At 37.3% G+C, this 22,095-nt stretch overlaps 2 protein-coding genes across 13 annotated transcripts in view; one reads left to right on the top strand and one right to left on the bottom strand.

Annotated features, from left to right (window-relative positions):
• Nucleotides 1-795: 795 nt before the first annotated feature.
• On the bottom strand, nucleotides 796-6,868 carry FAM229B (family with sequence similarity 229 member B). Of its 8 annotated transcripts, XM_074187389.1 has the most exons (5): nucleotides 6,765-6,868; nucleotides 6,399-6,500; nucleotides 2,410-2,571; nucleotides 1,618-1,756; nucleotides 796-1,038 (listed from the first exon to the last, which is right to left on the bottom strand). In XM_074187389.1, the coding sequence occupies exons 4-5, from the start codon at nucleotides 1,740-1,742 to the stop codon at nucleotides 921-923; spliced, it is 243 nt and encodes an 80-aa protein (XP_074043490.1). In that variant the 5' UTR covers nucleotides 1,743-1,756; nucleotides 2,410-2,571; nucleotides 6,399-6,500; nucleotides 6,765-6,868; the 3' UTR covers nucleotides 796-920. The 8 variants fall into 8 exon arrangements, with proteins under 8 accessions (XP_074043490.1, XP_074043494.1, XP_074043489.1 ...); XM_074187393.1 differs by lacking the exon at nucleotides 6,399-6,500 and having other exon boundaries at nucleotides 6,765-6,851; XM_074187388.1 differs by lacking the exon at nucleotides 6,765-6,868 and having other exon boundaries at nucleotides 6,399-6,738.
• Nucleotides 6,802-22,095, top strand: part of TUBE1 (tubulin epsilon 1) — a 28,942-nt gene continuing 13,648 nt past the window's right edge. For 2 of the 5 annotated variants that reach the window (XM_074187385.1, XM_074187383.1), the window contains exons 1-5: nucleotides 6,802-7,036; nucleotides 7,141-7,214; nucleotides 10,407-10,459; nucleotides 12,138-12,195; nucleotides 20,928-21,043. In XM_074187385.1, coding sequence (XP_074043486.1) covers nucleotides 7,012-7,036; nucleotides 7,141-7,214; nucleotides 10,407-10,459; nucleotides 12,138-12,195; nucleotides 20,928-21,043 — 326 coding nt within the window. In that variant the 5' untranslated portion in view covers nucleotides 6,802-7,011. The other 3 variants (XM_074187384.1, XM_074187386.1, XM_074187387.1) reach the window with 3 other exon arrangements.

Here is a 22,095-nt window from a genome sequence, read left to right as displayed (position 1 = left end):
ATGGGTTTTTCCAAATCAGAATTTTTACTTTTTGTAAATATGGTACTATTTTCTTTTAGTTTAATCTATTTTTAAGGAAACCTTTCCTAACCTTCAAAAGCCCTGTTCCCCACTTCTTCACACATACATCTCATTACCTTTTTTAGTTTTAGTTTTATTCCTTTTTCTTATCTAGCTAGCTAATTAGGTTCTTCTCTTTTCCCTTTTCCCCTCTCAGTTAAGTAGTTAATAAGAATTTCCTTTCCTCTGCTCCACTTCAACTTTCTCAATTCTCATTATTTAACTTTCTATTCTAGACTTTTGTTCTTTTAATACTTTAAAACTTAAGTCTTTATGTTCTATTCCTTTTCTCCTGGATTTTTGGTAATTTCCCCCCCCTATAATTCACTGACTCTTTTGATGGCAGTTTTCCTAGGGGCTGGATCTCAAAGAGTCTCAGCTTTCTCTCATTCGAAGCAATTGACTTCTGGGTAGAAAATGACAATTGAGCTCCACTAGAATGCAAGGCACTTTTCTCCTCAGGCTTAATGGAGTGTCACACAGTCACACATATATCCTGTTTCCCTGTTACTCAATTTTCTAGCCAAGCTCTGTTTCAATAAAATTTAAGTCCAAAATTAATGAGAAAAGTCTCCAGAGCAAGCAGAAAGATTCAATTATATCAACAAAATTGTACCATTAGTTTAATATAATTTATCATACTGATGGTTATTTCCTTTCATATAGTTAATACTTGAGTATTGTATTTAATAGGCTCCTTTTTTTCCATCAATAATAAATGACAAATGAAAGCCGTTGTAAACATCCAATGATGTCACCACTTTTATTTGTTTACCAGATCATAAAATGATACTGGCCCATTACCTTGACCTAGTCAAACCTCTACAAAAGCCTTATGATGATCTTCACCAAAGGAGCGGCTATTTAGGATGCATTTCCTTGCTGCTCTGAGCAGGTGGTTTTCTCATTGTCGCATATAGATTGACGGGAACATCAGTGATTGTCAGACAGTGACTTCCAGGGCATCTTCGGAGTTGCCTATATAACAGGAAAAATGACATCTATTCAGTTGCCTTCCAGGAAATGATATGACTAAGTCTCTTTTCTTAAATCAATTTTAATTTCTTTAAATGCCACAGGTATTAAAACACAGTAGAACTCATAAGGCAGAAATCAAGTTTGTATTCCAGCAAAACTATTGCCACCCATTTTAATCACAGGAAACTGATAAACAAAAGACAGCCTTCTAGCTGCTATTTTATAAAGGCATCTTATATGTTCACCAAATGGCAATAAAATGTATGTGGATGTAATGTATATGTAATAGGTGCTTTCATGGGTACACATTTTGTAGCTGTTAAAAACCTTTCCAAAATAATTTTATTTAAAAAGAAGGATATCTGGGGAAGGTTCCAAAACTGAGAATAATATTCCATGTAACATGCTGATGCTTTTAAAAGTACCTCTTAATAAGCAACAAAAAAGCTACTAAATTTAGTCATTAAATTTTGTAAATTTTCCTTTGCTCTGCCCAACATGTAGAGTTAAGCTCAGATATGACTTCAGAGTTGAAATTTTTACCAAAACACAGATGGTTAACAAAATCAGTAAACTTACCTGGTTGGTGGTGTTTCTTTCCTATACCATGCAGGACTGGAGCTCAGGCCGGGTTCAGGACCAATTGAAGAATCTCCTCCTTCCACTGGAAACCTCCTTGGCTGAGTACCAAACCGAAAAGGCATAATTCACTGAAAACCTAAAGCAGAAATTAAAAAAACACTTAGTGGCCTTTTGTCCTTTTAAACTTTTGTAATTCATATTCTATGCATGATAGAAACTATAATTCTTATAAATCTATAACTTCTCTATAACACTTTAATCGTCTATATGTAATCTTATCCGTACCAATGACAAGCAATCACATGAGAGTAAACTCTTAAGAGTAACACTATTTAAGTTCACATAAACTATATACATCAATGTGCCTTTAAATGTTATTTATAAATTACTCAAATGACACCTTGAAAATTGCTCCCAATTATCTAAAGTCTAGCCTTTCCTCGAAGGCCCAACTTTTCAAAGCTTTCCCAAGTGCCTGCTTGCTCCTTTCTCCAATTCCTACAATACTACCTATGCCATGTGTTTCCACTAAACCGTATACTATACTTGTATTATTTTATTTTATTATTCTTTTAATGAGTATATGTCTGATTAAATTTTAGTTCCCTTTTGGATTGATACTCTATTATAGTTTTTTGACTCCCTAGCACCTAACAAATTTCCAAATAAATCTTTGATGATGATGATGATGATGAACTGAAAGTTTAAAAAGTTTAAAATTTTTAAGTACACAAAATATTTGAGAGAGACTTGGTTGGGGCTAAATAAGCCAAAGATATGCACACTTACCAAAATAAGTGAAGTTTGATTCCTGTAGAGGCTAAATAAATCAAATGCTCCTATTCTCCTTCCATAGGAGGATCGAATGTGACAAAGGAAGGCTGGTCGAATGAGCCAGTGACACCCAGAAATTATGACATCAGAGAATTCTTTCACATAGTTTCCTACCTGCTAAAGAATAGAAGTTTTCATTCTGAATTCATGATGGGAGTATTAAACTAAAAAGATTTGTTTAGCTAAGAGCTAACCACCCTTAAAAATTTGGTTTGTTAATCCTTTTCTTCTCAAATCTCGTGGGAACAGGAAAAGGCTAAACATGTTAAGACCATTATCAGAAATATAGGATTAGTCTAAATCTGTGTCCCAGTTTTGAATATTTTCAATCAACACAAAAATATATACGTGACTTCATATCCCTGTTTTCCCGGTTCTTTTCAGGCCTTTCCCTGCCTAATGGCCCACTCTCCCTATCCCACTTCTTACAAGGCTTTAATTCCTCAAATTTCTCACAATAATATAAGCCACATATTATATTAACTCATAAAATTGCAACCTATATATCTTTTGTAAGAAAAGTGAATTTGGCACTTCTTCCAAATAAGCAATCACTAATGTTGAAGATGTTTATGAAAACCATGCCAAAATTTTCAGTTAATTTAATCCTTAAACAATAAATATCAAATCTAAAGCAAACTTTTTTTCAGGACAAGTGAGAACTAAACTTTCCAACATACAATTCAAGTTAAAGAGTATCTTAATCAAAATTTTCACCTTACTTTTTGTCTTCTAATTATTCTATTTTCAAGTGATGTTATATGAAACTTCTCTTAATCAAGCTGCTTAGCCTTACCTCCTCTTTCTTTTTGCCTTAGTTGTTTGACATCTCTGAGAAAGTCTGGTTAGTTGGGAAAATTCATCTAACTGATTGTGTAATAATAGTCCAGATAATTTGAGATCACTGAAGGCCATTGTTAGCTAATACACTGATTGGTGCATTAAACACTAAGTCCTTTACACTGATTGGCAACTTTATCATCAGTCTTAAAAACAGCTTTTTTTGTGGAAATAGGAAATTATCTTATTTTTACTTTCTGCTTATTCTGAAACTATAGTGATCAAATGCACTTTACCACAAGCAGCAATTAAACAATGTTTTAACATGATTATTTTCTTATTTCAGAAATTTCAAATGAAAAATACTATAAACAAGTATAAATCAATCATTATTACTTACACTGTCATTTCTGAACTCCATAAGGCATTCTACTCCAAAAGTATTGGAAATTTAGGCATTTGCACATAGGGCAAAGAAGGGAATAGAAATACAGCATAAATTCTGAACTAGAGTTCACCTAATTCTACTTTACAGATGAGGAAAAATCACGTTATCTCCACAGAAAATTTTATGTTTGCAGCAACACAACCCTTTTTAACCTTTAAAGTATTCTACATTTTTGTTTAATGTCTACTAAATATTTTTAAATAGAAAATGACAAGGTTGATAAAAACCTTTTTATTATAAACCTATTTCATTGGTATATGAAACTCACAGCAAAGAAATCTGTCATGGCAAACATCTGAAGTTGTTCAGCAGCTTAATAGTTCTAAAGAGTTATATAGGACTATCAAAGTTTAAATAACTTGCCCAGAGTGTTGTAAGCCAACAATGTACAGCAGATGTGTAATTTGTAACATTCTGACTGAGGTCAGTTTTCAACTTCCATGCTACCTCTCTTTATGCATGTACAAGGTAGAATGATGGGAATATAAAAGTATAAAGAATACAACAATTTTACTGGGAAAAAAGTGCTCCCCCCAAAAGCTACAGGAAAAAAATGAAGCCTCTTTAATCTCTTCTATTTCCTTTTTTATTTCAAACAAATGTGAAAGAGATTGTAGGATGCTGTGGATTTTCCACAGGTCAAAATACAACAGTAAATCATTAGTAGCTCTGTTTTATTTACTGAATACAATTTTGTTACGTTAAAAAAAACATTAAAACTGATTTCTATGAAAACAATGACACAAAATCAAAAAGCCAAATTTGAAAGAAGTGCCATAAAATACCACAACTGCAACCTACTTCATAGAGTATTACCAAAAAACCCCACCCCTTTTGTTATTACCTAAAATAATTAAAATGTAAATAAGGATTTTAAAAAAATGGTGTCACTATTCAAGACAGTATAGGACTAAGAGTGATCATTTCCTAAGTTTAGAGAAGCACTTAAATTTTTTGAGCAGCAGGTGGTTAATAACTGCTTGGGGCCAACATCAAAGCATGAAATGTGTGGATTTCCTATAATTATATGCTACACATTATACTGTATCATAAAAATGATTTTCCAGCATTAATGTAAAGAAACTGAAATAAATCAAAATAAAAAACAAAAATCATGAAATTCTCCAAGAAGAAAATTGGGAAAAGTGGTTTAGGGGAATATAAAAAGTAAATGCATATAAATTTACATATGTATTTCACAGGTGTTTTAATTCTGCACCATACAAAATCTCATTAAGTGCCACACTATGACAAGAGTTCAATGAAATAAAACACTGATTGCATGTACTGATTGACATTAAGACTGTACCTAAAGGGGTGGCTAGGTGGGAGCAGTGGATAGAGTACCGGCCCTGGAGTCAGGAGTACCTGAGTTCAAATCCGACCTCAGACACTTAATAATTACCTAGCTGTGTGGCCTTGGGCAAGTCACTGCAAAAAACCTAAAAAAAAAAAAAAGACTACACCTTATTGGGGGAGAGGAGGAAACCAGTAAATTTTTAGGTGTACAACCATATTAAGCCTTGACAGCATGTTTTCATTCTATCTGTATGTGCACTGACAAGCATGAAAAGGTTCTCTAAACCCTATTACTCATACCTATGTTGTGGAAGGATATATAAAGCAGAAATCTAGATTTTTTTTGAGTTTTGACCTGAGATCCCGAGTCACAAGTCATATATGTAAGTATAATTTTTCTTTTCATTCCCCTTTATATTTTTCCTCCCTCCTCCCAGAGATCAAAATACTCATGAGAACGGGGACTTGCTTTTATTTCTCCCAAATTCCCTCAGCACCTGGTATAGAACTTGGGAGAGTGTAAATATTCAAATCAATATAACTATTCCCCAACTGACCATTCTTTAGGAGATGTGGAAGTTTTGATGGACAGAATATTTCTATGGAAACATCTTCTGCTATTAGTTAGATGCAATGATTAGAATAAGGATTTATCAGCTAAGATTTCAATTCATTTATCTTCTTGTAGAATTCCTAAACATATCTAGATGCATTTCTTGATGTCTGGACTTCAGATGATATAAGATAGCTCTGACCCACTGGCTGATTTCCTCCTCTCCCCCATAAGGAGTAGTCTTTTTTTTTTTAGGTTTTTGCAAGGCCAGTGGGGTGAAGTGGCTTGCCCAAGGCCACACAGCTAGGTATTAAGCTCCCAAATCAAGATCATTGGATCTAAACAGGGGTTTGTCCGAATCATGTTTAGCATCATTATCAACATCCTACTTTTGACTAGCACTTCCTAACTTTTAAAACACTTCTTTCCTCTTTACAATAATCCAGGAGGCAGCCGGGCAAAGTATTATCCCCATTTTATGGACGAGGAGCACCCAAAGCGGGCCAGTTTGTTCAAATTCATAGTTTTCCTATTTATTTATTCTTATGTTGTACAAATCTTTTTTAGACATTACTAAAATATTCTTAAGATAAAGGGGAGAGAGAAAAAAATTAAAATTAAAAATAATGATAGAAATAACTGTGGGTATGGCCAGGTGGCGCGGAGCGGGGAGCACCCGAGCCCAGGCACCCCACAATCCGGCCGGGGGGCCCGGGCGACTTTTGAGGCTCACGCGGCGCTAGGAGGCTGGGCGCTGGCACTGTCCCTCGGCCTGGCACGGGGACCTGGGTGACTGCCAGGCGGGGGCCGGGCCAAGGGGCGCGCGTTAGGGAGTTGGGGGCGCTCGAGGCGACGCGTTCCTACCTGGAGGGGTCAGAGGAGCTCCTATCAGCTTAAACCCGAGCCCCCACGAGCTTCATGGGCTTACATCCATGGGGGCCGCCGCCTCCCACGTCAGGAGTCCCCCTAAACGCCCAAATAAACACAGCCCCGGGGCTCAGTGAGGCGCCGCCCCCGAGGGTCGGGCCCAGCTTTTCTCGGCGGCGCCCGCCCGCGCCCAGCCCCAGGGCCTGCCGTGGGTCCGTCCGCTCCGCGTCCTGGTCCGTCGGGGCCGGCTGGGGGACGCCCGAGGAGGGGGGAGGGGAGGGGAGGGGGAGGGGAGGGGGAGGGGAGGGGGAGGGGGAGGAGCGGGGGGCGGGCGCTGCCACCAAACCAACAATCTCGAGTTACCCGCTGGTTGCGGGCTCCGAAAGCTCCGGTACTCCGACTCGGCCGCTGGGGGCGCCCCGACTGAACGCGGCCGGCGGAAGGCGCGCCTGGTCGCTATGGCGACAGCCAGGACGCAGGCGCGCGCGGGCCGCCTTCCGTTGCTCCGCCCCCGCCCCTCCCCCCCGGCGCCGGGCGCAGGCGCGAAGCCGTTGGCGGGCTGTTGAACCGCCGCCGCCCCGGCTCCCGGCGCGAGCCCCGCAGCGGCCGCATGGCCCAGTCGGTCGTAGTGCAAGGTGAGCCGCTCGGGGGCCCGGCGGGTGGGGGACCCCGCGGGTGGGGGACCCCGACCGCCGCTGAGCCCCGGCGCTAAGTTCCTCTTGTCTTTGTATCCCCGCAGTCGGCCAGTGCGGCAACCAGATTGGCCGCTGCTTCTGGGACCTGGCCCTGAGGGAGCACGCGGCTGTCAACAAGGTGAGGCCCCGGCGCTTCTCCATCCTCTCCCCCACCTGCCCCGCTCCTCTCCCTCCTCCCTGTCCCTAGCCTGCCCCAGCCCCTCCTCCACGGGCCTCCCCATCTTCTTCCTCTCCCCTCATCATCCTACCCCACCTCCCTGCATGCTGATAGCCTCTCCTCCCCCTCCTGTGCTCTTCCCCCAGGCTCCTACCTTCAACCTTCTTACCTAGGCCTGTTTGGGCGGTTCATACTTGTTGTCTGCACCCCCCCACCTTTTTTTAGGTTTTTGCAAGACAAATGGACACTGCACCCCTTTTTAAGCAAGAACTCTAAAGCTACCCTTTAAGTGCCTTCTGTGTGCTAAATTCTGGAGATAGAAAAAGAGGCAAAAGACATTCTCTGCCTTCAAAGAGCTTACATTCTAATGGGGTAGGCAATGTTCAAACAAATACATAATCAGAATTAACAGGGATGACCTTGGAGAAGCCTTCTAATGATATTATCGATATTGTATCCAATTTGATTCTTAATATACGCCTCTGATAGGGGCAGCTAGGTGGCACAGTGGATAGAGCACCAGCCCTGGAGTCAGGAGTACCTGAGTTCAAATGTGGACACTTAATAATTACCTAACTGTGTGGCCTTGGGCAAGCCACTTAACCCCATTTGCCTCGCAAAAACCTAAAAAAAAAAAAAAAAGAATTATACACCTCTGATAATAGTCTTTGAAGTTTAAGAACCTGGACTCATCCTGCAGTATGGTCTTGGGCAAAGTCATTTTTAAATACCTTAAACCTCTTCTGTAAAATGAGTGGACTAGATTAGATTGTGATCTCTGAGACCTTTTCCAATTCTACACCTCTAATAAACCTATTGTCACATAAGACAGCTAGTTGTTACAGAGGATGGAATGCTGGGCTTGAAGTCAGATTAGACTCATCTTCCTGAATTCCAGCCTCAGACACTTACTAGCTGTGTGACATGGGCAAGTGACCCTCTTAAGTTTCCTCATCTGTAAAATGAGCTGGAAAAGAAAATGGCAACCCACTCCAGTATCCCCGCCAAGAAAGAGTCAGATGTAACTAAACAACAACATAGTCACATGCAGAGCTTCAGAGAGCAGATTAGAATCCTTATTTCTTCTGACTTTGTCATGGACCAGGCACTGATAATTGCTGGGGACTGATTATGCCCAGCATCAAATCTAAAAAATCTGACCATGTTAGAACAGAGATTCTTGACATGAGGTTAGAATTCAAGGTGTTTGTGATGGAGGAAAAAAATGCCTCTCATAACTAACATTTGAACTCCTTGTAATCCAATGTATTTTATGAATTTAAAAATTTTATTTGGAGAAGGGATCCATTGGCTTCACAAACCCTTGCCAAAGGGTCTATGATATACACAAAAAAGACTGAATCCTTACTCTCAAAAGAAAAATGTCACACATTCAGCAAGTAGTACAGAAGGTAACCAGTGTGGTACAGAGGGAAAGATCGAATTGGGAATCAGCTTGCATGTTGAATCCCACCACACACTTTACCAGCTTGTGTGATTTTTCCAGGCCTCATTTTATGCATCTGTAAAATTTAGGTTAGGTTCTATGGTCTTGAAGGTTCTCCTCCAACTCTGTATCTGTGATCATCCAAGGAACATTTTTATAAAAACAATTTAATGAAGATCTGAAACACGCTCTGTTTTTGAGGCATAGACACAGAGCTGTTTTAGAGGACAAAAGAAAGCATGCTAACAGACCCAGGCTTCCACACCACTTTGCTCAGCTACATACATTGCTAAAATCTCTCAACTTGCTATTATCCCTGTCTCCACCCTCCATATTTCCCATCTTGGGCTTGGGCTCTGGAATTAATGTCTCACTTTAATCTTCCCTGGAACTAAGCCTTGACTTCTGGACATCCCCACTAGGCTGCCCTTCCCCATTAAGAAAGTGCATGTTTATATTTGTATCCCCAGCAATTACTACAGTGTCTGGTTCATAATAAACATGCTGTTTATCCATCTTACTAATAAGTATTATATGAAGTCTGAAAAGGAAATAATCCTTTCAGATAAAAAGATGAGAATTGGAGTGGGAGAAATCAGGGAATGTTTCCGTGGGTATCATTTGAGTTGAACACTGTTAAGTTTGAGTTGGAGAATGGGAAAGAACATGTCATAGAGAATGATATAAACTAAAGTAGCTCATACAAAGTATATACTTTAGCACAGACTTTAGTGACCAAGATGGGGAAAAAAAGGAAGGAACAGAAATAGATGTTTTTGGGAAAAGAATGCAAAACATGAAATGTCATTGAATCAAAGACACAAAAGACTCTTTTTGGTGGGGGGTGGGGACTTAAGGGAGATTTTTGCAAGGCAGTGGAGTTGTGACTTGGCCAAATTCTCACAGCTAAGTAATTATTAAGAATCTGAGGCCAGATTTGAGCACAGGTCCTTCTGACTCTAGGGCTGGTGCTTTATCCACTGTACCACCTAGCTTCCCTTCTATACAAGAGACTCTTAAGAAGGCTGTGATCATCAATCTTAGAGAAATGGGACAATGATGATAGTAATAGTAAGACCTAACACAGAGCTTACTTTGTGTCAGGCTAAGTGCTTTACAGTTATATCATTTGTTCTTCACAACAACTTTGGAATTTAGGAGTTATTTTTATCCTCATTTGCAGATGAATAAACTGAGGCAGACATGGTGTTAAGTGACTTGCCCAGGATCATGCAATTAATAATCATCTGAGGAAGGATTTGAATTCTGCTTTTCCTGACTCCCATCACCTTACCCATAATGTCATCTAGGTACCCAAGGATGAGAACTGGATTATTGACTTGGCAGTTAGGAAGATCATTAGTAGCCCTCTATCTACACTTCATTTGTGCACAGGTGATTTAGTTAACCAAAGCAGATTGATTTCTCTGCTTTAGTTCCTCATGTTGCTTAAAAGAGGAAATCTTTTGTCTGGTTCTAAGAGGAGTTAAGATCTTTTGAGAATTTAGAAAATGCTAATCTGAAATCTTCAAGTTGGAAAACAAGAGTAAATGTTTTTGACATTTATTTTCTTGAGAATTCGGTCCCCATTGCAAATTCTATTGTTGGCTAATGATTGTCATTTAAAACTTTGAAAGACTTCTTGGTGGGAGTATAGAACTTATTGCATAGTTACATTTACATGAATTTTTTTTTGTAATTTTTAGAAAGGAATTTATGATGACTCACTGAGGAACTTCTTTAGAAATGTGGATACTAGGTAAGATGTATCTTATTTCAAGTTCATCAGAATGTATGATGAGTCTAAAGTATCTACTCCGTTGGGGTCACGGTGTGGTTTAAATTACGTTGTCTTAGTTCAGAAGATCTCAAAACCATGTTCTCTTAGGGATCTCAAAGTTGTGCCTCCTATAAACAGTGTGTCCATTAATGTAGATCAAGGTAGTTAGGTTCAAAGAGTGCTGCATGCTTTGTGGTTGGACCAAGGATTAACTATAATGTGTAAAAGACAAACTGGTCCTTCTCAGTAGTTACATTGTTTACTTCTCTTGATGAAGCTTGCAAGCTTAAAGAAAGAGTAGCCACCTACCCTGACCTCCATCCTGAGTGGTATGGGGTCCCTCCTACATACGCTTAACAAAATGCACCTGCAGTTGAAGTGGCATGTGTTTGTCCAGCTTTCAGCAGCTTCAGCTCAGATCTTTATTAAGCACGGGCTGTGTTCAGTCAGTCATAATAAGCATTTATTAAGCACATAATAAAGGCCAGAGAGGAGCAGGCAGAAAGTTCAAAACAGTCAGTTCTTACACAGTAAGTCTTCAGGAGCCTGGATCCTCAAAACTGGAGAGCTCTTCTCAGGGAGGCATTGATTTGTCACAGATATAGGTCCTAAGTTAAACTCCTGTCCTAGGCTGTCAAACAATGTAACTTGTTACTCTTCCTTTTCATACTGATTGTAGGATTTGTCTAAGTCACAGCTGTCCTATCATCTATTTTTAGTAATGTGGTAGAATATCTAAAAAACATAATAGTCAAAAAAGGGGGGGTAGCTTGAGACTAGTAGAATTTAAGATCAGTCCCCAAAATAGTGTGCCTCTAAGAATTGATTAAATCCAAAATACCAGAGCAAGATGTATTTATTGATCATCAGAACTGCTCTTGTACTGGGACTAGTGATTTCAATGCTAGGATTCCTTAAAATGTCGTTCAAGGACTAAATCTATATAAAAATATTTAGAGCAAAACTCTGGTGAGGCACCTCACTTCTCAAGGTCTCAGATAGCCAGCTACTGTAGCTTGTTAAGTTGTACACAAGTTTCTGATTTCCTTTGATGGAGGGAGTTTCTTTACCAGTTCTCCCTGGGGCTAACTAGTGGCACAATGGATAGACCACTAGCCCTGGATTCAGGAAAACCTGAGTTCAAATGTGACCACAGACACTTGACACTTAGCTGTGTAACCTTGAGCAAGTCCCTTAACCCTGATTGCCTCACATCCAGAGCCATCTCCAGTTGTACTGATCCATATCTGGACACAGACAGACCCATAAGAAAAATTGAGGCAGATGACTTAGTATAGCACCCCCTCACTCAAATCCAATTCATTGCATGTCATGCCATCACCTTACCTCCCTGATGTCAGTCTTCTTCTAGAGTAAAGGACAGACATCATCATCACTGATAAAAATTTCAGTTTGGGACCAAAAAAATATTAAGAATAACATCCATAATTTTAATATATTAAATATATCAGCTATATAGCTGTTGAGTAAAAATTATGTGCATTTAGATAATTTTTTATTCAGCTTAACTTCTATTAATTTAACATGTCTTATTCCTATATATTCTCTTGAGTTAAAGTTTAATGGATTATATAAGTGTTGTTTCCTGTTTCCTATTTTTTTTAAGTAAATTTTTTCCCTTTTTTTTAAATTTCAGAGGAAATGATGATGGTATAGATATTTCCAGAGGAAAAATTTGTTCACTAAAAGCACGAGTAAGACATACTTTTAAGGTTTTTTACTTTATATATTTTAATATTATGCTGCTATAACTGTCACCCAAATTAAATTTTCTCTGTTTCAACTTGAATCAGTAAATATCAAAAAAATATATTTACAAATATCTTGTTTTCATGAATACTAGATGCTTGTACCATAAGTGTTTTTTAAAGGGGGTTAACTAATGGTAACAAATTTTCAGAGATATCAGATAATTTAAAAAAAAGAGTTTGTATTAAAAACAAATGTATGTGTACTTTAAGGACCTGTTGCAATTTATTATTGCATGTAAAAATTTCTTTTAAAGTTAATTTTATTCTGCTACCTAATTAATTTTCCCCAATACAAAATATAGATGGAATATCATAATACTATATAATAGTGCTTTTTATTTTTTTATTTTTTTGTTGTTGTTATTGGAGGGAGGTTTAATTCCTTAGGGTTTCATTGGTGTAGGTTTGTAAATCCTGGTATGGAAAGTTCACTTCCATTAGGAATGTGTCAGTAATAGAACTTGAACTTAGATCATCCCAACTCCAGGGTCAGCCCCTTTATTTACTATGCTAGGTTGCCTTTCTTGTAATTTATATTTTTTTAAAGACTATTTCACAGAATTCAGAGTGCATTCACTTACACTTTCTCACATGGTTCTCCCTGCATCACTGAAAAAAGAGTAGAAACGGTAATAATTCTGTTTTGTAGATGAGAAACCTGAAACTCAGAGTTTCAGCAAGTTGTCTATCTGTGATTATACAATTAAAATTCAGTCCTTATCCAGTACTCTTTCCTGCTCTACACTACTACATAATACCAGTACAATAGAAAGATCACAAGGCCATAAGCAATAGCATTTTATTCAATACAGTGAAATTTCATCACTACTAATAGTTAAACATAAGCAATGTTTTTTTGTTTTCTCAAGATTTCGTCTCCAACCTTTGCTGTTAGAAAAACACTGTTATCAAACACTAATTTCATTATTCACCACAAATTTTTAAGGGAAAACTAGAATGGTTTAGACTCATTAGGAGCTTCATCTCCCATATTTCAGTTGAAGTGTTGGCCTTAGAATGCCCTTCTATGCTAATCAGGTTTCTTATCTATCAGCCCATTAAAAACTCAAACCAAGGGGACTTCTGGACAGAGCCAATGTGATGGCGCAAAGCCAGAAAGCTCCCAGAGATTTCCCAAAACAATTTTAAATGAAACCTCTAAACAGACCCCAAAGTTACAGAATCCCCCCCCCCCCCCAAACAGTGAACCGAGGTCTCAACTCAAGATATCATGAAGGAAATTCAGAAAAGGTACACTCACATGGAATCTAGTCCAGTGTAGATGGGAGAGCTGGGAAGTCATCTGAAGACTCTTGGTCACAATGCAACTCGGGTCCTGGTTCAGCAGGCCAACAGTAAGAGTCCCAACCCCAGTTCCAAAGACAAAAGTTCAAGCCCAGGAGCACTGGTGCAGCAGGCAGGACTGGGTTGGGCTACCTGAAGGTAGGGAACAAATCATGAGCACCTGAGATGCTAGGGTGGAAAGTTTGGTACTGGACCTTCAGCCTCCAACACAAAAAAAAAAAAAAAAACCTGACCCCATACCACCTGAGCCCCAGGAGCAGAGCTCAGTTATCAAAATGAGCAAAAAAACAAGAGTGCTAACCATAGAAAACTACTATTGTGATAAAGATGGTAAAAATGCCTTCTCTAGAGAGGAAAGCAGTGATAAAATGCCTACATGTAAAGCCTTAGAGGGATTTATGAATTGGTTTCAAATACAAAAAGACCCCTTGGAGAATAGCTCAAAAAGGATTTTAAAGACCAAAGAAGAGAGGAAGATGAAAAATTGAGAAATGAGTTATGCCAAAGAATTACGAAAAATTAATCAAACATCTTTAGAAATAAAATCAACTACTTTCAAAGTAAAATTGATCAACTGGAAAAGAAAAGCAATTCATCATCCAAAAGTAAAATTAACCAACTAGAAAAGGAAATTAGGATCTGAAAATTAAAATTGGGAAACAACTAGAGCTGAACAGAAAGTTTGATCTCCAAGTACAGGACTCTGGTGAACCATAGAGGGGGGTGGATGAGAAGGACTATGAGGAACTTAATGATATTGAACTGATGTATTCCTGCATGGGAAGGGGATATTGATAACTTTGGACAGAGCCAGGATGAAAGGAGAGAGAATAGAATACGAGTGGGGAGGAATAGAGTGGTGCAGCTAGTAATAGCAACTGTGGGGAAAATATTGAATCAACTTCTCTGATGGACTTAATGATAAAGAAAGCAACTCAGAGACAGAGCCATTGGAATATGAACACAGATTGAAGTACATTTTTTTCCTCTTTCTCTCTCACTGTCCTTGAGAAATTGCAGCAACTAGAATAATACACCATTACCATTTCTACCTGATATGCAGGGATGGTTCAATATTAGGAAAACAGCAAAATTGACCATATCAGTAATAAAATTAACAAAACATAATCTCAATAGATGCTGAAAAAGTCTTTGACAAAATACAGCACCCATTCCTAACAAAAATACCAGAGAGCATAGGAACAAATGGAGTTTTCCTTAAAATGGTATCTGTACCTATGTAAAACTATCAGCCAGCATTGGGTAAGATCAGGGGTGAAATAAGGAAACCTGTTTATCACCACTACTGTACAATATTATATTAGAAATGTTAGCTTTAGCAATAAGAAAAGAAAATTAGAATAGGCAGTACAAAAATAAAACCCTCACTCTTTGCAGATGATGTGAAGGTATACTTAAAGAACTCTAGAATCAACTAAAAAACTACTTGAAACAACTTTAGTAAATTTGTATAAAATAAGCACAAAAATCATCAGCATTTCACATATACACATACACACAAATATATACACCAACAAAGCTCAAATGCAAGAGGGAAATTCCATTTAAAGTTACTATAAACAAAAGAAAATACTTGGGAATCTACTTGGTAAACTCAGAAACTATATGAACACAATTATAAAACACTTCATACAAAGTCAGATCTAAACAATTGGAGAAATGTTGATCACTAATGGGTAGGCTGAACTAATAATAAAAAATGACAATTCTTCCTAAATTTACTCATTCATTGCCATAACCAATCAAACTTAACAAAGCAAAATTTATAGAATTGAAAAAAATAGTAACTTCATTTGGAAGAACAAAAGGTTAAAAATAGCAAGGGAATTAATGAAAAAAATTCAAAGAAAGGTGGTTCAGCCTTAGCCATACCAGATCTAAACAAGATTATAAAGTGGCAGTCATCAAAACTGATCTGTTTACTGGTACAAAATTAGCTTTGGGGATAAGAACTCACTATTTGATAAAAACTGCTGAGGAAAACTGGAAAGTAGTATGGCAAAAACTAAGTATAGGGTAGCTAGAGAGTGCAGTGAATAGAGCACTGGCTCTGGAGTCAGGAGGACTCAAGTTCAATTGCGGCCTCAGACACTTAATAATTACCTAGCTGTGTGGCCTTGGGCAAGTAACTTAATCCCATTGCCTTGCAAAAACCTAAACCAAAACTAAACTAAAAACTGGGTATAGACCAATATCGCAATATCTCATCCTATTCCAAGATAAAGTCAAAATGGGCATTGGATTTGGACATAAAGGGTAGTACCAGAAGTCAATTAGAAGGCCAAGGAATCGTTTATCAGATCTATAGAATGGGAGTCAGATCTTTTGACCAAAGAAGAGAGAAAGAACATCATAAATTGCAAAATAGATCATTTCAACTACATTAAGTTTTTGCACAAGCAAAAACAATGCAACCAGGATTACAAGGAATGCAGAAAGCTGGGAAACAATTTTCACAGTGTTTCTGATAAACAACTCATTCCTAAAATAGAGAACTGAATGAAATTATAAGAATATAATTCTCCAGTTGATAAAGGATATAAAGGGCAGTTTTCATATGAAGAAATTTAAAACTTTATAATCATATTAAAAAGCATTATTGATTTTAGAAAAGTGCAAAGTAAAACAAGTCTGAGGTATCACCTCACACCTGAATCAGATTGGCTAAAATGACAAAGAAAAATAAGTCATGTTGGAGAGGATGTGAGAAAACAAGTAGTTTCTATGATGCACTGTTGGTAGAGTTGTGAAGTAAGCCAAGCATTCAGGAGAGTTATTTGTAATTATGCCAAAGGGTGATAAAATTGCATACCCTTTGATCCAGAATATCACTACTGTATCTAAATCCCAAATAAATCATTAAAAAAAGACTCATGCAAAAATATTTGTAGCAGCTTTTTTTGTAATGGCAAAAAATTGGAAGTTGAGGGATATTCATCAATTGGGGAATGACAACATATGGGATAGGAATGTTATAGAGTACAAAATTGAAGTTGATTGCAAAACAAAAGCATATTATGTTCACTTTTTAATTTTTTTAAATTTTTCTCATGTTTTTCCTCCTTTGTTTATAATTTGTCTTTTGCATCATGACTAATATGGAAATATTAAACATGTTTGTACATGAACAACCTATTTTAAGATTGTTTGCTGCCAGGGCAGGGAGGGAAAGTGGTAGAAAAATGTGGAACTGAAAAACTTGCAGCTAGGTGGCGCAGTGGATAGAGCACTGGCCTTGGAGTCAGGAGTACCTGAGTTCAATTCCTGCCTCAGACACTTAATAATTACCTAGCTGTGTGGCCTTAGGCAAGCCACTTAACCCCATTGCCTTGAAAAACCTAAAAATAAATAAACTTACAAAAAAAATGAATGTGACTACTTTTGCATGTAATTGGCAAAATTAATAAAATTTTTAAAAATTTAGAAAACATTCACATCAAGTGTTTTATTGAGCATTTGCCCTTCTCCGATCCTGAATACCTCTCCCATTTTCTAGTCTTTGAGGTAGTACTTATTTAGTATTATCTGTCTTTACCAATTCATCTGGACTTAAATTCACCTTGGTGGAGGTAAATGCTCTCATACACTTAACTCCTTATTTTGCTGTCTTCTCCCTATCAGTCATTGTGCTGTCATTTCCAGAATGCCAAAAGAAAATCTTGACTGAAAACATGGAAATGAATAAAACATTCATCAATGCTGCCCTTTCTCTGAGAGTTGTCTTTACTCCATCCACCTCAAACAAAGGTGTAGTGCTGTCTTTGATCTCCCTTTTGTCTCAATATAGACTTAAAAAACAAAGACAAATCTTAACTCTCCTTAGCTTCCCAGCAGTCTCAGCGCATTTTGAGGTTTAACATTCTTGATGTTCTTTTTATGACTCATATTCGTCTTCAGCTATCTTGGCTTAGTTCCATGTTCTTTACGTTTCTTTTTTTAAAAACTAAGTTAATTGGTGTCTTCCCTGGTCATTCACCTCTGTTTCTGCAAACAGTTCCCCTTTTTCTCTTCACTACAGTTTTTTCCTTTTTTTGTCTTCAGAATTTCATTGTTGAGCATCATCAGACCCTCACAGGCTGCCTTCTGGCCAGGATTCTGTCAATTTTGTTTTTTAAGCTGAGGTCCAGAAATTCAAATCCCATCTTTAGACATCACTTTTTTAGCCAACTGTTCACATCCCAGTTTTTCTTCTGCAACAGTGAGTAAAATGCAATCCGTAGCCCCCCCCCCCCCCCCCACTTTGTCATTGTGGATAATGGTTTTCAAGTTCTTTCAGCAGTGTCATCTGTGCTCACTGTAATCACCAGAATTAAGAGTCTTGAGAATTCCTCTGGTTTTGTCTCAGATGCTGCTTGGCAAGACAATGAGACCATTCTGTTATGAAATTGACACATAGTTTCCTCAGTAGCCCTGAGTAGTACCAGCAGCTCCTCCTCAGTCTCTTCTTCCTCTGGCCTTTACTTATAACAAGTAGTTTCTATGACTCTTCTATATAATTCTTTGGAGGACAAATAGCTTCTTCCCCATTGTCTCTTAAGAAAAAAATTTTTAAGTCTGTTTTTAAGTTCTAATTGTATTGCTGGCTCTTTTTTCCTTCACTTTATCCTTTCAGTAACACTTTTTCCCCCCATCCTCATCAGAATTTTTCCTGGTTTACCTAAATTTCTCTTTTTTTCCCATATTGAAACATCTATCTCCTTTAGGAAAACCTTATACTCCTTATTTAACATGGTATGGAAGACTTGTGACATGAACAAAATCATTAGTTTGTAGAAATCATGACATCACAGTCTCTGTTGAGATTTTTAACCTTGTTCTTTTGAACTACATGTTGGTAGTTAAAATTTTTATTGCCTTTCATTAACTCTTTTTTTATTTATTTAAGGCAATGGGCTTAAGTGACTTGCCCAAGGTCACACAACTAGGCAATTGTTAAGTATCTGAGACTGGACTTGAACTCAGATCTTCCTGACTCCAGGTGCTCTATCTACTGTGCCACCTAGCTGCCCCCTCATTGCCTCTTCATAACATTTGCTCTCCTTAGTCCAAAAACTCACCGACCACACCCACCTTCCCTTCATTCTTAGACCTACCTATTTTACCAATTTGCCCCACCATCAATTTTTTCTTTTCTCTTTTTTATTTTTTTTCACTGACTTTGCCTTGTCTTTCTAGTTATCTTCTTCTTGTCCTTCTCGAGTTTCCCTTTTCTGGTTCTACCCTTAATCTTCCTTAATTTTCCTTATATTTTTATATTTTATATATTTTGGATTTCATACATTTATATTCCCTAATTGTCCATGATCTTCTAATATATCCCAGAAGCAATGTCTGGGCTGGAAGGTTTTTCTTTAAATTATCCTCAATTCATCCCAGTTTTGTCAAATTTGTGTCTTAACAGATTTACACCACTAACTTATGCTCATTCATGGATTAAGTGGTATGGTAGAAGGGCAGAATTTGGAGTCACAGAAAATGATTTTGAATCCTAGCACTAACCTTTCCTTCTTACTCCTTATTAAGCAAGATCCAGCTTCACATCTTTGTAGATGTAGAACTTTTCTTTCCAGAGAACTGTTTTGTTTAGCTCCACTGATTATTTTGTCAATTTAGATAGAGTATTATATAGTGAAAAGAGTATTGCACTTAGTCAAGAGACAGGAATTTCAACTCTGGCTTACAGACTCATTTTGTCTCTGGACAAGTCATCTTCTCTGAGACTTCAATTTCATTATCTGTAAAAATAGATAATACTTGTACTAACTACCTCACAAAGTCGTGAAGAAAGTAAGCTTATTAAAGCACTGTAGAAATGTAAGTTACCATTACTACTTATGTAAATATTTTATACCACCATATGCCAATTCATACCTATTTGTTTTTGGAAATGCTAGTAAACTTTTATGTGTCTATATGTACATGTGTGTATGCTGCTGCTGCTTCCAGAACCCTATTATGCAGTTCCTCAGGGTCTGGTTTGTTTTTTAATCAGTCAACAAGTGTTTATTAAGCTCCTACTATATGCTACTAATCTTTTACATTTCCTGCTTGAGGGATTTGAACAAAGTAGGTATTCATTCTGTAAGGACATGCTGGCCAGTTTTCACTTCATCAGAAAATGATAGCTATCTTAAATTTAGTTTCTTTCTCTACAGCCAAACCTATCCTGCCTCCTGTTCTTTTCATGCTGCTGCCATTCACTCAACTATACTTGAAATTTTGGTGTTAATTGTTTTCCTCTAACCTCATATTCAATTAGTGACCAAGTTCATACAATTGAACAGTTATTCAATATAATTCTCACATCTGTCCTTTTCCTTCTCCTTCAATGTTAACTATTCTGGTATAAGCACTCATGACCCCCAGCATGCACTGTTTCATTAGTTACCTCATGACTCTTAACTACATAGCATCCATAGTCTGACCCTTCTTTAATCCAGGCTTCACACTACTACCAGGCAACTTTCTTTTGCATAAATCTAGTCATAAGCTATTATATATCAAGTACAGATCATACTCTCCTGTGTGGCATTGAAGCCTCTCCACAGTATCTTCCTAGCTTTATTTTATATGAATACTTCCAAGGTACTCAATTGTTTTATGTCCTTTTGCCTGGAATGTGTTCTGTTTTCATATCTCATCTGATTATGAAATACCAACTCCCTCACATTCTGCTCTCCCACTTCAAGTCAGTTATTATCTTTTCCTTACATTTCTCTTTACTATTTGGCATGTATTATTTTGTTTTATATTATCTTTGTCCATATTGTATTTGCCTGCTGAAGACCAAATCTTACGTAAAATTCAAATTTCACCTAGCATTTCAGCTTTTATACAACTAAGGGGATATGTATTGCTTGTTTGTTGAATCATTTTCAAATCTTACTCTCAACAGAAGAAGCTCATCCACATCAATCTGTTTCTCCACAACATATAAATAAAAGGGTTAACTTTATAACTGCTATAAAACCATAAGAGAGATGAGTTTAAAATACTATTTATAAAAAATAGGTACATTTCTTTGTCATTTATAATAGCACTTGGCCTATTGTTAGTAAAGGTCAGTGTATATCTAGTAAAACGAGGTTATGAGAAAATAAAATGTTATTTCCTTTTTAGAAATAGGATAAAAATAGACTACTTGTGGAATCCAACTCTTAAATGATTTTACCTTTTTATAAAAAGCCACATATATTCTTTTAAATTGGGTTTTTAGAACACATTTTTCTTAAAGGAACATTTTGATTAAATCTGGAAAGAAAAAATCAAGTTTCAGCTTCAATATGTTGTTAAATTCATTAGGTAATGAAATTAAAATAAAATGTTAATTGTTCATTCTTTTTTCTTAGGCAGTCTTGATTGACATGGAAGAGGGAGTAGTGAATGAAATTCTTCAAGGTCCATTGAAAGATATATTTGATAGCAAGCAACTTGTTACAAATGTTTCTGGCTCAGGAAATAATTGGTGAGAATATGAAAAACATAGCAGCTAAAACTGGAACAATCAGTTTTCTTTCTAGTTAATGCTAATGCATGTAAAACAAATATATTAAAGTAGCTGTTACTCCCATACTTCTTGCTATATCTTCCTTTGCCTTTTAGTTTCTAGTCTTTGTCTTTGACTCCATTTCCTTGTGATGTATATATTTATTTATTTTTGCGAGGCATTGGGGTTAAATGGCTTGCCCAAGGCCACACAGCTAGGTAATTATTAAGTGTCTGAGGCCGGATTTGAACTCAGGTCCTCCTGGCTCCAGGGCCGGTGCTCTATCCACTGTGCCACCTAGCTGATCCTCCCCTTTAATTTTTTAATCATTTTTGAGGGGGGGTAAGACGGGAAAAAAAAATTTCTCAACTACTTTGAAGCTGATTTTTTTTAAGTATGTTATGTCTAAAGACATAATAGAAGGGCGGCTAGGTGGCATAGTGGATAAAGCACCGGCCTTGGAGTCAGGAGTACCTGGGTTCAAACCCGGTCTCAGACACTTAATAATTACCTAGCTGTGTGGCCTTGGGCAAGCCGCTTAACCCCATTTGCCTTGCAAAAAAAACTTTAAAAAAAGACTTAATAGAAAATAAATTTTAGAAAATATATCTCTAGTAGAGATTTTTAGATTTATTTAGCCAGTTATCTATGATGTTTGATCTTTAAGGTTTCATTGATTATTATTAATTCCCCTCTGTGATGGAGGGGGGCTTAAATTCTTTTATCCAGCTGCATTAAAGAATTTGATGCAAAAAAATTAAAACTGAAGCACTTGGCCTCAACAGTTCTGAGGTAGGTGGTGCAAAACTGAGGCTTTCTACTCTATAACTCATGTCACAGAGTAGTATGTAGCAGATCTTTAGGTCATGTAACATTTATTTAAAATGCAACAATGGAGAACTTTGATGACCCTTTGATTATTAATTAATGAAGCAGGGCATAAAACATGGAAAAGTCATTCACCACAGGTCTTTGTAAATATTATAAAGGATGTTCAGCAAAGAATACAAATGCAGAAGTTATTCTCTATA

This window comes from Macrotis lagotis, chromosome 5 (assembly GCF_037893015.1).
Source record: "Macrotis lagotis isolate mMagLag1 chromosome 5, bilby.v1.9.chrom.fasta, whole genome shotgun sequence".
Classification (NCBI taxonomy): Eukaryota; Metazoa; Chordata; class Mammalia; order Peramelemorphia; family Peramelidae; genus Macrotis; species Macrotis lagotis.
The sequence above is the reverse complement of the archived record's forward strand: the minus strand, read 5'-3'. Positions and strand labels throughout refer to the sequence as shown.

Excerpts from the sequence above, each read along its gene's own strand:
- FAM229B (XM_074187389.1), bottom strand. The coding sequence starts at position 1,742 with ATGCCTTTTCGGTTTGGTACTCAGCCAAGGAGGTTTCCAGTGGAAGGA. Across the intron at positions 1,039-1,617 it reads AAAGAAACACCACCAACCAG|GCAACTCCGAAGATGCCCTG; the intron begins GTAAGTTTACTG and ends CCTGTTATATAG.